Here is a 15,576-nt window from a genome sequence, read left to right as displayed (position 1 = left end):
AGGTGTGAGAAACTTGAGGTCAAATGTAAGACTGAGATGAAGTTCGATACGGTGCGCAAAATTGGGATAGAGGAGGTAGAAACTGCTCTGATTGGTGGAAGGACGGAGAACCAGAGGGCACAGATTTAACGTAAGCCATGGCAGTATGAGGAAAAAGCGTTTTGATACCTTGAATGTTTAGCATCTGAAATGCTCTGCCGATGTGGGTGCTGGAGGCAGGGCCATTAAAGGTTTTCAAAGGGAGATGCAATCGTTACGTGAAAGGAAAAAGTGCAGGGCTACGTGGAAAAGGAGTGGCTTTAGATGAAATTCTCCTTCAGATGGACAGTACAACTGCAAAGGGCCAAATGGTTTCCTTTGGTGTTGTTACTATTCTGTACTATACTGATTCTATTCTGGATGGAGCTGGGGATGTCAGAGCTACCTTCAGCAGGAAGGGACAGAATACAGGATGGCAGAGTGGCTCAGTGGTTAGCACCGCTACCAGGAACTCTGCTTTGATTCCAGCCTCAAGTGACTGTCTGTGTGGAGTTTGCATGTGTCATGAGCTTCCCCGTGTCTGCGTAGGTTTCCACTGGGTGCTCCGGTTTCCTCTCACAGTCCAAAGATGTGCAGGGTAGGTGGATTGGCCATGCTAAATTGCCTGTAGTGTCCAGGATGGGCAGGCTAGGTGGGTTAGCAAATGCAGGGTTACTGGGATAGCGTAGGGGAGTGAGCCTGGGTGGGATGCTGTTTGGAGGGTCGGTATGGATTTGATAGGCTGAATGGCCTGCTTCTACATTGTAGGGATTCTGTGAGAAGCAAGGTACAAATAATTAAGGTAATATCCATATTCAGTAATTTAATGGCTTGGCACCACTTGAAACTATTTCTATGTAACCATTAAAATTATCAATACAATTGGATGTCTTTGTGTTTCTCGATGTTTATAAAGTATGGATGGAATCTTTACTTTGTTGCCATTGGCAATGCTGCTGGAAATGTGGTGATGCTGGGGCTTTCTGGCATTGTCCATGTATTTCTCTACTTTAAAACAGACGCTGTTTGTTTCAAATTCCATTTTAACTAAATAAACCAGAGAAAAGCAAAGAGTGTTTTTTGTTAGCTCTGAATGACCAGGTACCTGTTTTTATCCAGGTAAGCCTTGGCCTGCACCAGTCCCTAATGAGACTCCAACGATTGTGATCAGTGTTCTAGTCACAGCTGCACTGGTAGCTCTAGTTGCTGTCATTGTCTATCACCGAGGTAAGAATTAAACTCCTCCCCATTGTTGTAATGGCAGGCTGAATGATGCTTCACAGCACTTTTTCCAACAGTGTGTAGGTACAGCAAATGCACAGATACTTTCAGATGAATCAGAGAATGCCGATCACCTTGTTTTCTCTCTGTTCAGAAATTTTAGATCTAAGATCCACACTGTATCATTGCTTTGTGAACCTTTTGACCTCTTTCATTGCACGATCCTCGTACAAAGCACGAGTGAATGATTGTTACTTATACAATGCAGATCTTGACTGTAGAGAATGAAACAAGAGACACATCTTCAGTCACTTGATCCCTGTGCTGCTTAATCCACTCTCTGAACCATACTACCTCTTTATCCTATTTCGTAGAATCCCTACAGTGTGGAAGCAGGCCATTTGGCCCAGTGAGTTTGCACCAACCCCCACCCCCTGCTCTATCCCTGTATTCCTGTATTTCCCATGGCCAATCCACCTAACATGCGTATCTCCGGACTGTGGGAAGAAACTGGAGGATCTGGAGGAAACCCATGCAGACACAGGGAGAATGTGCGAAGTTTGCACAGACAGTCGCCCGAGGGTGGGATTGAATCCAGGTCCCTGGTGCTGTGAGGCAGCAGTGCTAACCATTGAGCCATCCTGCTGCCTCAAAGACTCCGTTCTTTCAGAAAGCCTTTTATCATCACTGCTTTTATCCCCTTCTCTGGCTTTGTTTGAGTGCACTCTTGTGATGGAATATAAGTGCAAATTTATGATTTGTGCAGAGGATGATCATTTCACCCACTGCCTGGTTGCTGGCTCTTCGTCAGGTTGTCCAGCTACTTCCTTTACCCTGCTCTTCCTCACAGTGCAATAATTGTTTTGCTTTCAAGGACGAATCTGTTTCTGTTTTGAAAGTTGCTATTGAATCTGCTTCTCTCTAATGTTTAAGCAGCGTGTCACAGACAATAACATCATGCTGTGTGAATAAAATGTTGCTGAAAGCCAAAAGGAGTCTGCCAAGGGAGTCTTGGCCTTGAGAAAATGACAAACATTCTACAATCTATTTTAAACAAAGAGCGATGAGTTTGGATCCAAAAATATTGCTGCACTCATCTTGAGAAGTTACACCTCTGATAAAAAGCTTGCTTTGCATGGTATGCTGGTAGTTTTTATAGACAAGCAAATCTCTGGTGATTTAATAAATCCATATTTAGTTGTTTCACAGTGATTCTCTGGCTAATCAGACCTCTGTCCATGAAAGCGCCCATTCCTTGGGCAGGATTATTCTGATGGGGGTTTCTAAGCCATCCCACAACCATTTAATGTTCTGTAGAGTGTTCAGAGGATGCAGACTGGACTTGCTCCTTACTCAGGACCTCAGGAAGCTGTCAGCCAATTCCCAGTTCCCAAATTTTGAGTATTGGTCATCCAGAGAATAGGATGATTCCAACTGGTCTTGGAGTGGGGGCCAAGTAGGGGTCTGTTGAGGGACTTGTTGGAAAGGCCCCAGTTAAAGGTTGGGAAAGGGGGCCGGTGTTGTAGCAGGCCACAAACCTGCCTGACCTCTGGGCAGGAATACCTGCCATGTGTCCTCCCGTGACCACGTGCCACTCACCCAATGATTGGCTGTTTAGGGCGTCAATAGGGGTGAGGGCAGGTGCCCACTGCCACCTACCCTTGTGACTGTTGTTGGGTTATCATAGATATGGTAAACTCTACTGCAATATCGGCCCTCTTCAAATTAGTCTGAGCCCCTGTCGGCCCAAATTCCAGTGCATTGAGTCTGAATGGCAAAGAATCATTTCAGGTACTTGTTGATTTAATTCATTTGCAATTACTTCTCTTCATTTAGGACGTGGAAGAATCAAACCTCAATTTAGGATATGCCTTCTGACATATTGGGGAGGGGTGGCTAGGTGGGAGGAGGGACAGATTCCTGCTGCATTTTACATGTCACTAGAAACCGGACAATGGAGGCTTGGAAAATGAGCAGCATGGTGGCTCAGTAGCTAGTACTGCTGCCTGACAGCGCCAGGTACCCAGGTTCGATTCCAGCCCTGGGTGACTGTCTGTGTGGAGTTTTTAAACATTCTCCCTGTGTCTGCGTTGGTTTCCTCCCACAGTCCAAAGATGTGCGGGTTAGATAGATTGGCCAGGCTAAATTGCCTGTAGTGTCTAGGTTGGGAAATGCAGAGAAATGGTAGGGGGTGGATCTGGGTGGGATGCTGTTCAGAGAGTCGGTGTGGACTCGATGGGCTGAATGGCCTGCTTCCACACTTGTAGGGATTCTATGATTCTAAAAGTTTGAACCTGGTATTTGAATGTGAACAAAGTGGGTTGGCTCGTCAGACTCCCAATATTCTCTTTCAGTGTAAGAAGCAAGTTGTGTGCCCTCTCTTGCTCTGAGAACAGCATAGACAAGAGATCAAATTTTGAACTGTCCCAATGATTTGGTTCATTGTTGCATCTTTCAGGACGGAGATCTGTAATTCCTCTCCATCGCAGGCTGCTGATTATGTTTGGACATTGTGTAAAGTACACAACTGCAACTAATTACTATTTCCAATTCATTTATTTAGTTAATGACTCTGCTTTTCCTTTGTAGATCACCTGAAGGAAATGTTGAGCCGATTCCACACGCGGGTACGTAATACTATTATTGGTATTCTGATTACAACATATAGATCTATCCAGTCTCTCTTTCTGTCTCAGGCTGAAACAAACCTTTTGCAGTTCTGGCTTCCTGTCTGACTGTAAGCTGAACTTCCAGCCATTGTCTTCTCCATCACTAAAACCGTCGAATTCCAGATCTTCAGCCTCACTTCATCTGCTGCCGAATCCCTCATCCATGCCTATTCTAATCTGTGCCTATGTTCACTCCGCTATTCCTGACCAGTCTCCCACCTGTAAACTTGAGGTCATCCAAAACTCTGCTGTTCATATTCCTAACTCTTGCTAAGTCCTGTTCACCCATTGATCCAGACACATTTTGCTGCCTATGCTTCAGCCCAGTGGCAGTTCAGTTGTAACATCTTCGTTCTAGTTTCGGCTTCCTCCTTGGCCTTGCTTCTTCCACTTTTGTTGACACTTTCACCCTACAGGCTACAGTTCTTTATTCTTCATCATACTGTCACAAATGGCTGCACCTTTTTTTGCCTGGGCCTTGAACTCTGAACATTCTCTGTAGAATTCTTTGTGTGTTAACTTCTTTCTCCTCCTTTAACCTCTTTGACCATGGTTTTGGTCACCTGTTCTAAGATTTCCTTTTGTGACTTAGTGTCACAGTCTACCTGACAACATTCCTACAAAGAGCTCTGGGTCTAATTTACTGTGCTAAAGTTGTTATATGAATGCAAGGTGATGGCCGAGTGGTTTTATCGCTGGACTGTTAATCCAGAGACCCCCATAATGTTCAAGGGATCAGTTTTGAATCCTGCCTTGGCAGATGGTGGAATTTGAACTCTATAAATGTCTGGAATTAAGAATCTAATGATGACCATTGTCGATTGTTAGAAAAACCCATCTGGTTCACGAATGTCCATCTGTACCTGGTCTCGCCTACATGTGACTCCAGACCCACAGCAATGTGGCTGACTCTTAACTGCCCTGTGGGCAATTAGGAATGGGCAATAAATGCTGGCCTAGACAGTGATGCTCACATCGTGTGAATGAATAAAGAAAAAAAAGTACATATACACATGTGATTCAGTTGGGAGACAGTTATGTAATGGTAATGCCACAGGTTCAAATCCCACTATAGCTGCTGGAAGGTTTTAATTTCAGTCACTAAGCTCATTTCAGTACTGATAGCAGTCATCGATTTCCAAGGGGGAACCTAACTATCTTACTTTGATGATCAGTGGTGTTATTATTGCTGAATCGACAAGTAGGGCAGAAAATAAACTGGATTTGCCAATAGAGGCTGGGAATTGTGCAGTGAGTAAATCACCTACAAGGCACAGGTCAGGGACTGTAATGGAATACTCCCCAGTTTGCCTGGATAGGTGTGGTCTGACAACACTCATGAACCTTGACACCAGCCGATATAAAGCAGCCTGCCTGACTATCCATTCACTGCTTTAAGCGTCCGTGCACACCAGCAGCAGTGAGTTGCATTTATAAGATGCATTGCAGAAAAGCATCAATAACAGCCTTCAAACCTGCAATGTTTACTGCATAGAAAGACAAGAACAGCAGACATTACGGACTACTGCCACCTGTAAATTTCCCTCTGAATCACACACCATTCCAAGGACGCTATCCCTAATCCTTCACTGCCACTGGAAAATTCTGGAACTTCCTCCCCGAAAGCACTGTGGTGTGCTCATTTAAGAAGGATTCTCACCATGCCTGTGACATGGAATTAGGGATGGGCAACTAAGACTGGTCTCACCAGCAATGCCCAGAAAACCACAAATAAATCATAAACACATACATTGTGCGAGGTACAGGTTCTCCTGTTATCAGTCACAGAATGAGAGACGAATCACAACTGGATTATCACAGAGGCAGTGCAGGCAGGTGCTGGCGATACTGGAGGGGGCCAGGATTTAAAGGTTGACTTAAATGCCTCTCACCCAAGTGGTCACTGTTCACGTGGGTCAGCTACAGCAGGTTTTGAAACCAGCATCGACCCACTTAAAACAGTTCAGTTCTTACCCGCCCTGATGTTTATGTGAGCCGACTTTCTGGCAGTGGGGGAACCGAACACCTGAGACGTATCCTGTCTTTGCCAAATATGTGTGCTGTCCTCCTGGAGGTGATGGGGGAGTGGTTAAGAGCTGGAGGCCTTCTGTTTTCACCCTTCTTGTAACCTAGGGGCTTTGGAACTAACCGCAACAGTGGTCCACAGATCATAGCATAGAATCCCTACAATGTGGAAACAGGCCTTTCGGCCCAACAAGTCCACACCAACCCTCAGACCACCCACCCAAACCCATCCCCCCATAACCCACCTAATCTACACATCCCTGAACACTTTGGGCAATTTAGCGTGACCAATCCACCTACGCTGCACATCTTCAGACTCTGGGAGGCAACCGGAGCCTCCATCTGAGCTTGATTGATTTTATAGATATTGTGAGTTTTATCCACTTGGTGAAAGTAAGTAACTTAGTAATTAGACGGATCATTTCCTGATGTTTATCAGCTACAGAAAAAGAAGTATGATGCTACAACTCACAAGAAGGTCCTTTCAGTGTGTAAGAAGGATCGTCTGCTTTGTAAACATGCCTGACAGAATCAGTCTGTTTGAGGCCAGTCTGTAGATTGTGGTAATGATTGCTATATGCAACTGGCCGCTATGTTATGCAACTCCTAATGATTAATGATTGACATAAGCATTTGAATTATCTTGCAGAGATTCTGTTTAGTTTCAGAGACAGCAGTGAACACTTGCCCTTATTTTAAAATAACAAATGACAACTTGAAAAATCTGAATGAAGAAGGCAACCGGTTTGATCCTTGGCCTGTGCTGAGTTCAGGAATGCTTGCCTATCCTCTCACTGTACCTGGACAGTGCAGGGCAAACAGTCCTGCCTGGTCTCCTGCCCCTCATTCCCATTGCTTGCTACAGTGGGCATGTTTGTCGAACAGAAGCTGAATTCGGAGCTCAAGGTGGCAGAGTCTAATAAGTGATATTCATTGGCTGTTGAGGAGACAGAGTATTGTGTTGTAGCAGAGGGTTAATTATTAAAACTGTTTTAACTGAACAGTAATTTAAACAGGAGGAATATATGCAAGTTAGCCTGGCAAAATTTTCCAGTTTTTATATTTCACTTGATGAAATACAACAATGTTTGACCTGAAATTTCTGATGGGACTACCCCAGTCTCCAGCTACAGGTATTGAAGTGTTGGCCGAGATAATAAAGCAGGCATTTAAGATCAATTCTTTCTCGGGTGTAGTCACAATGCAGGCATTTACTCCCAGCTCAGCTTCCCGGAGAAGGTGGGGCTGCGTGTTTATCTTGTGTTGCTGACACTACCTTGATATACTTGAGTAACTTGCTTGGCCTGTTCATCGGGCTAATGACAGGCAATCATGGATTGTTTGGAATTGCAGCCATATATAGGTCAGATTGGGTAATTATAACAGCTGTCATTCCTTAGAGTAATAAAGAGAATCATATGGGCTTTTAGAATAAGTTCTAGAATAAGCGAAGACCTCTGCAAGCCCGGTTATAATCTCTTCTGTCAGGCATTTGATACAAAAGCTTAAACACACATACCGACAGATTCAAGAACAGCTTCTTCCCTGCTGTTATTAAACTTCTGAATGTACTTCCAAAATTTTAAACTTAATGTTGATCTCACTCCTTGTGCACCTTCTCTGTAGCTGTAATGTTATATTCCTCACTCTGTTCTATTACCCAAAGCACTTTGTATGGTATGACCTGCACTGCGTGCAAAACAAAACTTTTCGCTGTAACCAGGTTCATGTGTCAATAATAAATCAAAACAAATCAAGTTGACAGCTATTATAAAATTCTTTGATTCGACTAGGGCTGGCAAGGACAGCATTTGTTGCCTGGGTAATTGCTTTTGAATTGAATAGCTTATTAGGCTATTTCAGATGAAGTTAAGAGTCGGTCACGTAACTGAGGGCCTGGAGTCACATGCGAGATCAGGTAGGGATTTCCTGAAACATCATAAGTGCCTAGATGGGGGGGTTTTACAATAATTGACCACACTTATTGGTCACAATTACTAGGATGAGTTTTTTTTTAAACTTGATTATTATGAAACGAAGAACTGCAGATCTGAATCAAAAAAATCAGAAATCGCTGCAGAAACTCAGCAGGTCTGGCAGCATCTGTGAGAAGAAAGCAGAATTAACATGTTGGGTCCAGTGGCTCTTCATCAAAATTATTAGTGGCTGGGAAAATGTATTGTTTATGCTGAAGCCAAAATGGGAGAAGGCAGAGCTGAGAGGATAGGTGGAGACAAAGCCAGAGAAAAGACAGAGAAAGAGATCTGGAAGGGGTAGGTAAATAAGGAGATTGCTGATTTATTCATTGAATTTTTAAATCCCACCATCAGCCATGGGTATTGTACAATTGTTCCCTGAGCATTAGCTTGGGTCTCTGGACTATGTGACATTATCAGTGCACAACTGTTACCCCTACATGCATGTTTATTGATGCAAGTTTTATATTTTCAGCTGTTAAAATGTAATGAAAATTCTCGAGCTGCCATGGTGGAATTTCAGCTCACCTTCTAGTCCAGACCTCTAATTGACTGGTTCAGCAACATGACAATTAACACTCTACTTGTTATTTATAATACCTTCCTTATTCTTGTTGATTTTTTTCACTGATGTTGCAGCGGAGGATAGATTAACATTGCTCCAATAACTCCCCACCCCACACTTGCTAGAGCTGATATGTTTACGTATCATGAACAATAAGTTGCATTCATATATTTCCTTTAACGCTGTAAAGTACGCCATGCACTTCATGTTACAGTTTTCATAGAAACTGAACTTTAAAAAAATGCTTGAATTTCTGGTTACTGATTGGAAGGGTTGCATGACAAAGTTTAAAACTTTTCCTTTTCATTATTTATTACATTAACAGTGGCTAAACACTATTCACTTGGCAATTTATACTGTAAATTCAAGAAAGTATTCCTCGTTCAATTTTTTAAATGACCGGTTACACTTTTTTCTGTTCCTTATGTGGACATTTTGTTCTCCATTTCATTTTTACAACCAGACAAGTTCTAATCTCCAAATTGGCTTCCACATTGATGGGTATGCTGGAAATTGCTCCTCCTTGCTCCTTCTTCCAGGGAAAACCTGGCAGCGTTTATGTGGTTTCTTTCTGTCACTCAAGTTCTGACAGCCTAACCTGTCTGTGTCTGTGTTGTGGTTCAGGGATATCTTAAGTGGTCTGTAAGCTGATATACGATGGCTTGCTACAGAATCAAAGCCTACCTTGAGTGGGCTTTGTATCCAGATAGAAGTCTATACCACCAATCAGTTCTATCTTGAATTTAAAGGATGTTGCCAGGGTCGGAAGGTTTGAGCTATAAGGAGAGTCTGAATAGATTGGTGCTATTTCCGTGGAGCATTGGAGGCTGAGGGTGACCTTTATAGAGGTTTATAAAGTCATGAGGGGCACGGATAGAGTGAATAGACAAGGTTTTTTTCATAGGGTTGATGAGTCCAATACTAGAGGGAATAAAAAATGAAAGAACTGCAGATGCAGTAAATCAGGAACACAAACAAAGTTGCTGGAAAAGCTCAGCAGATCCTCCAGCATCTATGAAGGAAAAAACAGAGTTAATGTTTCGGGTTTGGTGATCCTTCAGCATGAGACCTGCTGAGCTTTTCCAGCAGAGCTCGAGGGCATAGGTTTGAGGTGATAGTGGAAGGACTTAACAGGGACCCAAGGGGCAACTTTTTCACACAGAGGGTGGTTCATGTACGGAATGAGCTGCCAGAGGTAGTGGAGGCTGGTACAATTATACTTAAAAGGCATCTGGATGGGCATATGAGTAGGAAGAGCTTACAGGGATATGGGCCAAATGCTGGCAAATGGGACTAGATTAATTTAGGATATCTGGTCGGCATGGATGGGGTGGACTGGAGGGTTTGTTTCAGCTATACAGCTGTATGACTCTAAATAGACGGTTTGAAGTTTCATAGTCAACATATCATTCATACCTAACACCTCCATGTTACACCTGGAGAGTAATAGTCTATCGTCTGCCAGCACAGTTGCTCTGGTCTCTGTTTACCAGGTGTGAATATTGCATATTTTCCAAGTAAGACTATCTGGGCCCCCTTTCTAACCCTTAACAAACAAACACTTCAACTTGTTGCCAGGCAGAATTCAGAGTGGGACACTTGACTCCGTTAATTCCACTATTTTTGTCCTAAGTATAAGAGAGAGTCTTAAACAGAAACAACCTTATGAACTTTACATTTGTAAAGCAGGAATGCAATCAGGAAATATCTGACACAAAGCCAGAAGAAGTTACTCAAGGTGACCAAAAGCTTGCTGCAAGAAGTAGGTTTCTTGTCACTACTTATTTTGAATGCAGTGATGCTGGGAATCACTCATAAAAGAAGGTGTACGGTGTGTTAGGTTTTATTGGTAGGGGGATTGAGTTTCGGAGTCATGCGGTCATGTTGCAGCTGTACCAAATTCTGGTGTGGCCGCACTTGGAGTATTGCGTACAGTTCTGGTTGCTGCATTATAGGAAGGATGTGGACGCATTGGAAAGGGTGCAGAGGAGATTTACCAGGATGTTGCCTGGTATGGAGGGAAAGTCTTATGAGGAAAGGCTGAGGGACTTGAGGCTGTTTTGTTAGAGAGAGGAAGGTTAAGAGGTGATTTAATAGAGACATACAAGATGATCAGAGGATTAGATAGGGTGGACAGTCAGAGCCTTTTTCCTTGGATGGAGGTGGCTAACAAGAGGGGACATAGCTTTCAATTGAGGGGTGTTAGATATAGGACAGAAGTCAGAAGTAGGTTCTTTATTCAGAGAGTAGTAAGGGCGTGGAATGCCCTGCCTGCAACAGTAGTAGACTGGCCAACTTTAAGGGTATTTAAATGGTCATTGGATAAACATTTGGATGATAATGGAATAGTGTAGATTAGATGGGCTTCAGATTGGTCTCACAGGTCGGCGCAACATCGAGGGCCCGAAGGGCCTGTACTGCGCTGTAATGTTTGATGTTCTAATAATTAACTTTGATGTTTCCACAGTTCAAGCAACCAAAACACCGTGGCTTTGAAGAGGTTAATGGTGCTGCTGCAATCTTCCAGGAAACCAGCTGGCAATGTAGGGAGCAGCTGAGTGAGGAGGCACCGCTGCCAATTCCTGAGTCCTTGGCAGAAGAACAAAGCTTGATCATAGCTCAAGAAGATGGCAAGGAGAGTCATCTCCCAGAGCAGGAGCAGGCAACTCTGCCAAACAGCTAGCAAGCACACTCACCAACAGATTAGCTTGTGTTATTTTTTGCTGGATGGGCTAATGGGCCTGTCTGAAGAACATTGAAGCCTTGGCACTAAGTCAATGAAGTGACATCTACCCCCCCCCCCCTTTCTCACCCCCCTCCGCTTTCACGATTTGACTGTCTTGTGATGGCTTGTGGTCGTCATTGGTTGACGTGCTTCCTGAACTTGTGTTTGCAAGGCAACCCTGCATCTCGATCCTGATAACGTGTGTTCCAGGACCTGGGAAAATAAGGCTGTCGTGCTCCTGTTGCAGATCGGCATGAGAAGCCAGGATAACCCTATGTGTTTAAAAAATCCGATTATGTACTCAACAAGAGCAAAACGGAGTGCTACAATTAAAAGCGTTTGGCTGTGGAGATGAGAAAGGTTTCCAGTACAGACTGGGCCTCTGGTGAATTCCGTTGATCTCAGTCGGGTGGCAGATAAGGATGTTACAACCTGTGTTAGTCAGTTAACTTACCACAGTAAACTCAATAATACAACACAGTGGACCCATCATCACCTGCTCAAGGCCATTCAGATGGTAATACATCTTTCTAATGATGACCACATCCCAAGAAGTAATTAAGTGCTTGAGGGCTGGTAGAATCATTGAAATTGGAAGCAGTATACCAGAATACTTAGGGGTAGAAGCAGGCCATTCAGGTCATTGAGTTTGCTACACCATTCTGTAGGATCATGACTGATTTGATAATCCTTAACTTCTCTGACAGTAGACCATTTGCGCCCACTCCAAGATTTAACACGGTCATAAGCTGGTCGTTTATCTCAATGCCATACTCTTCCTTTCTCCTTTAAGGTTGCTAGAAATGTGTTTCTTTCATAAACATGGCTCCACATCCTTATGTGGTAAAGAAACCCACAGGTTCGTCACCCTGAGTAAAGAAACCTCTCCTCATTTCAGTCCAAAATGGTGTACTGTGTATCCGAAGACAGCAGTCCCTCGTTCTGGACCCCTTGGCCAGGGGGAGCATAATCCCTGTGTCCAATCTATCTAACCTTGTCAGAATTTAACATGTTTCGATCAGATTCCCCCCCAATTCTTCTAAACTCCAGTGAATCCAGGTCCAGTTGACCCATCTCTCCTCGTAAGGGTAATGCTGCCATTGCAAGAGTCCATGGCAAGCCTTTGCTGAACTCCCTTCAACAGCAAGTAGTTTCTTCCTTGTGTAAGGACAGTCATATTGCACACAGTCTTCTCAGTGTGGTCTCACACATTCCATGTACAGCTCCAGTAAAACTTCCTTGTTCCTCTACGCACACCCACTTGCAATAAAGCTTGACATACCACAGCATCAGAGGAGCAGGAAAGCTGATGTTTCGGGCCTAGACCCTTCTCTAGAAAATTTCTGAAGATGGATCCAGGCCCGAAACGTTAGCCTTCCTGCTCCTCTGATGCTGCTCGGCCTGCTGTGTTCATCCAGCTCCACACCTGGTTACCTTAGATTTTCCAGCATCTGCAGTTCCTACTATCTCTCATACCCCTAGCATTCCTCGCTGCCTGCTGCATAGAAGAAAGGAGAGGATAGGATGGGATCAAGGAGCTTAAATTCCTAGACAAATAAAACATTGGGTGTTACGGCAAGGTCAGAAATCACATGACACCAGGTTATAGGCCACCAGGTTTATTTGAAAACACAGGCTTTTGGAGCCTCACTCCTCCTTCAGGTGCTAGTGAGAGAGACAGTATCAGACACAGAATTTATTAGTAAAAGATCAAAGGGTCACACCACAGATGAGAATGTATTAAACAAACCTAGCATGCTGTTAAATATTTAATCAGTTAGAAGGTTTTAATTGATTAATATGTATATATAAATCCCCGAATTCTTTTCAAGTCACTGTCCTGAGAGAACTAAAGGTTTTATCGGTGTAAAGAAGAGGTGACATTTTAGTTCAGACAATGTATGCCAGGTACGAGGCCCTGCCCAGGACCTGCCCAGTGCCTTGGCTTGGCGCCAGACAAGTCCTACTTTCAAAGTAGGAATCCACAAAATGCCACATTGACTGATCGTCCACAAACTGTGTGCCTCCTGAACAAAACAGAATGTATCTGCAAATACAGATCCACCCCACAGATCCACATGTGTGTATGTGTGCGTGTGTGAGAGCGAGAGGGAAAAGTGTATGTGTGAGAGAGGGAATGTGTGCATGTGTGTGGGGAGAGAGAAAGAGTGTGTGTGTGTGTGTGTGTGTGTGTATACGCAAGCGCACATGCTGGAGAAGATCTGTGTGTGTGTATGTGCATGAGAGCAAGCGTGTACGAGAGAGGATCTTTGTAACTGTGTGTGGGGCTGTGTGTAAGTGTGTGTTTGTGTGAATGAGTTAGTGTATGTATGTGTGCATGTGTGAGAGAGAGTATACAGTGTGCTGGGGGTCACCTGTGGTCTGACATGAATCCAAGACCCTGGCTAGGGTCATCTTCATGGGTACCGAACTTGGCTATCAGCGTCTGCGTGGCAACTCTGCATTGTTACGTATCCTGAAGTCTGCCTTGGAGGATGTTTCTCTGAAGGTCCGAGGCTGAGTGTGCTTGACCACTGTTACAGTAGGCAAGGGTGAAAAATGGCTGCTCACTGATTGGACTGTGGAAAGGTCATATTTCTAGGCAACTCCTTGATGACCCTGGATTGTTTGGACTTTTAGATGTCTCTGGGGTGTGGACAGAAGGGCCATAAAGCTGAGAGACAAATTACTTGACCATGGCTCTGTGTATACAACCACAACTCTTGCGCTGGTAAAATGAATGAGATGCTTCACAGGAGTCCTTACTGAGGCTTATAAAATCATGAGGGGGTATGGATCAGGTGAATGGCCAGGGTCTTTTTCCTAGTGTGGGGTGTTCAAAACCAGGGGGCATAATTTTCAGGCAAGAGGAGAAAGATTTAGAAAGCACTTGAGGGGCAATTTTTATTTAACACAGTGTGATCTGTGTGTGGAATGAACTGCCAGAGGAAGTGGTGGATGCAGTACATTTAAAACACATTTGGACAATTTTGTCAATAGGAAAGGTTTGGAGGGATATGGGCTAAAGGCAGGCAAGTAGGACTAGTTTAGTTTGGGAACATAATCGGCATGGACTGGTTGCACCGAAGGGTCTGTTTCCGTGCTGAATGACTCTATGACTCCATTATCAGAAAATAAAGGTTGACACCAAGTGAAAGGAGAGTTTAGAGCCTGGTCAGCTGGAGGTATGGTTGCTAATGGTGTGGGGGATGTTCAGGAGGTTAGATTGGGAACGATACTGTCTTCAGAGGGTTGAAGGCATTGAATAGCTTATAGGGAGAGTTCTGCTCAGAGTAGGACTTAACAACATAAGAATGTTAAAATTGAAGCCTTTCTGGATGGGGAGCCAGCTTTAGTCTGGAAGCACATTAGTGATGGAGAGGGAACCAATGAATTGGGAGGAAGATTGATGGGGTGTTTCCCAGCCCAATTAACAGATGCATTCACAGACCTTGGGGAAATTCCTCACCAGAAAGCTGACCAGTTAACGGGTACATACAGGACGGTGTAATCTGGTTGTGTGCCTGGCTCAGCCTAGATATAGACCACCTAAAGAATGCAACAAATAGCTCCTGCCTTGATCATCTTGTCAGTCATACAGTCATGAGTACAATATGGTATATTTAATCTCGTGTAACATTGTGATTAGATTCATAAAGGAGCCTTGTGCAATTTGAGTAGATTATTGAAAATGGAGCAATTAGTTGAGATTTGTAAACTGTATTGTGTTTCTAGTTTGTATTTCCTGATGCCTGATTATTTTATTGTATATATACAGCCTGGACCTGATCTTCTCTGGAACTCTGTATTCCAGACAAACCTTCCTCCAGTCTTCAAGGTCAGAAGAGGGAGTTTTCAAATTTATGGCTCAGCGATAAGCAGCTCGTTTTCCAGAAAGCAGTTCCAATGTCCATCACCATGGCGACATCAGGGGAGTAATTTAGGTTGGACTAAAGCCAGGAAACATTTGTACTTATTGAGTTAGACTTGAAGCACTCTCTTTAACCTTTAACGATAATAAACTTGGCAAGTCCCTGGTATAGATTGCTTAGGCAGATGACAGTTAACCTAGACACCAGGAGGGTGGGGTTCCTTTTGAAACAAGTGATACTCATGACAGTTGCACAGTTGCTGAGGCTTTACAAGAATATTAGTGGTTACTTCTGACGGTTCAAAGAGTAAATATATCCAATCGAGTGAGTAACTGAGTAATATAGGTTTGGACACTTCCCGTACCAAAACCCAATCTGAACTGAGTTTGCTGTTCCTAGTGGGACCGCTGTGCAGACTTTAGGAGTTAAGCTCAGTGTCAGAAAGTTGACCAAGTTGGTTGTCATTTGTGCTGAGGTGTCAGTTTAAGTTTAGCTGTAATGCTTG

The 15,576-nt window shown here is 43.8% G+C and overlaps 1 protein-coding gene across 4 annotated transcripts in view; it reads left to right on the top strand.

The window, feature by feature from the left end:
- Positions 1-12,512, top strand: part of LOC125461545 (tumor necrosis factor receptor superfamily member 5-like) — a 39,573-nt gene extending 27,061 nt beyond the window's left edge. For 3 of the 4 annotated variants that reach the window (XM_048550464.2, XM_048550465.2, XM_048550463.2), the window contains 3 exons: positions 1,138-1,245; positions 3,829-3,866; positions 10,942-12,512. In XM_048550464.2, coding sequence (XP_048406421.1) covers positions 1,138-1,245; positions 3,829-3,866; positions 10,942-11,157 — 362 coding nt within the window. In that variant the 3' untranslated portion in view covers positions 11,158-12,512. The remainder of the gene's footprint in view (positions 1-1,137; positions 1,246-3,828; positions 3,867-10,941) is intronic. The other variant, XM_048550466.2, reaches the window with a different exon arrangement.
- Positions 12,513-15,576: the final 3,064 nt, after the last annotated feature.

Source organism: Stegostoma tigrinum, chromosome 19 (assembly GCF_030684315.1).
Source record: "Stegostoma tigrinum isolate sSteTig4 chromosome 19, sSteTig4.hap1, whole genome shotgun sequence".
Classification (NCBI taxonomy): Eukaryota; Metazoa; Chordata; class Chondrichthyes; order Orectolobiformes; family Stegostomatidae; genus Stegostoma; species Stegostoma tigrinum.
This window is presented reverse-complemented; position numbering and strand designations above follow the sequence as displayed.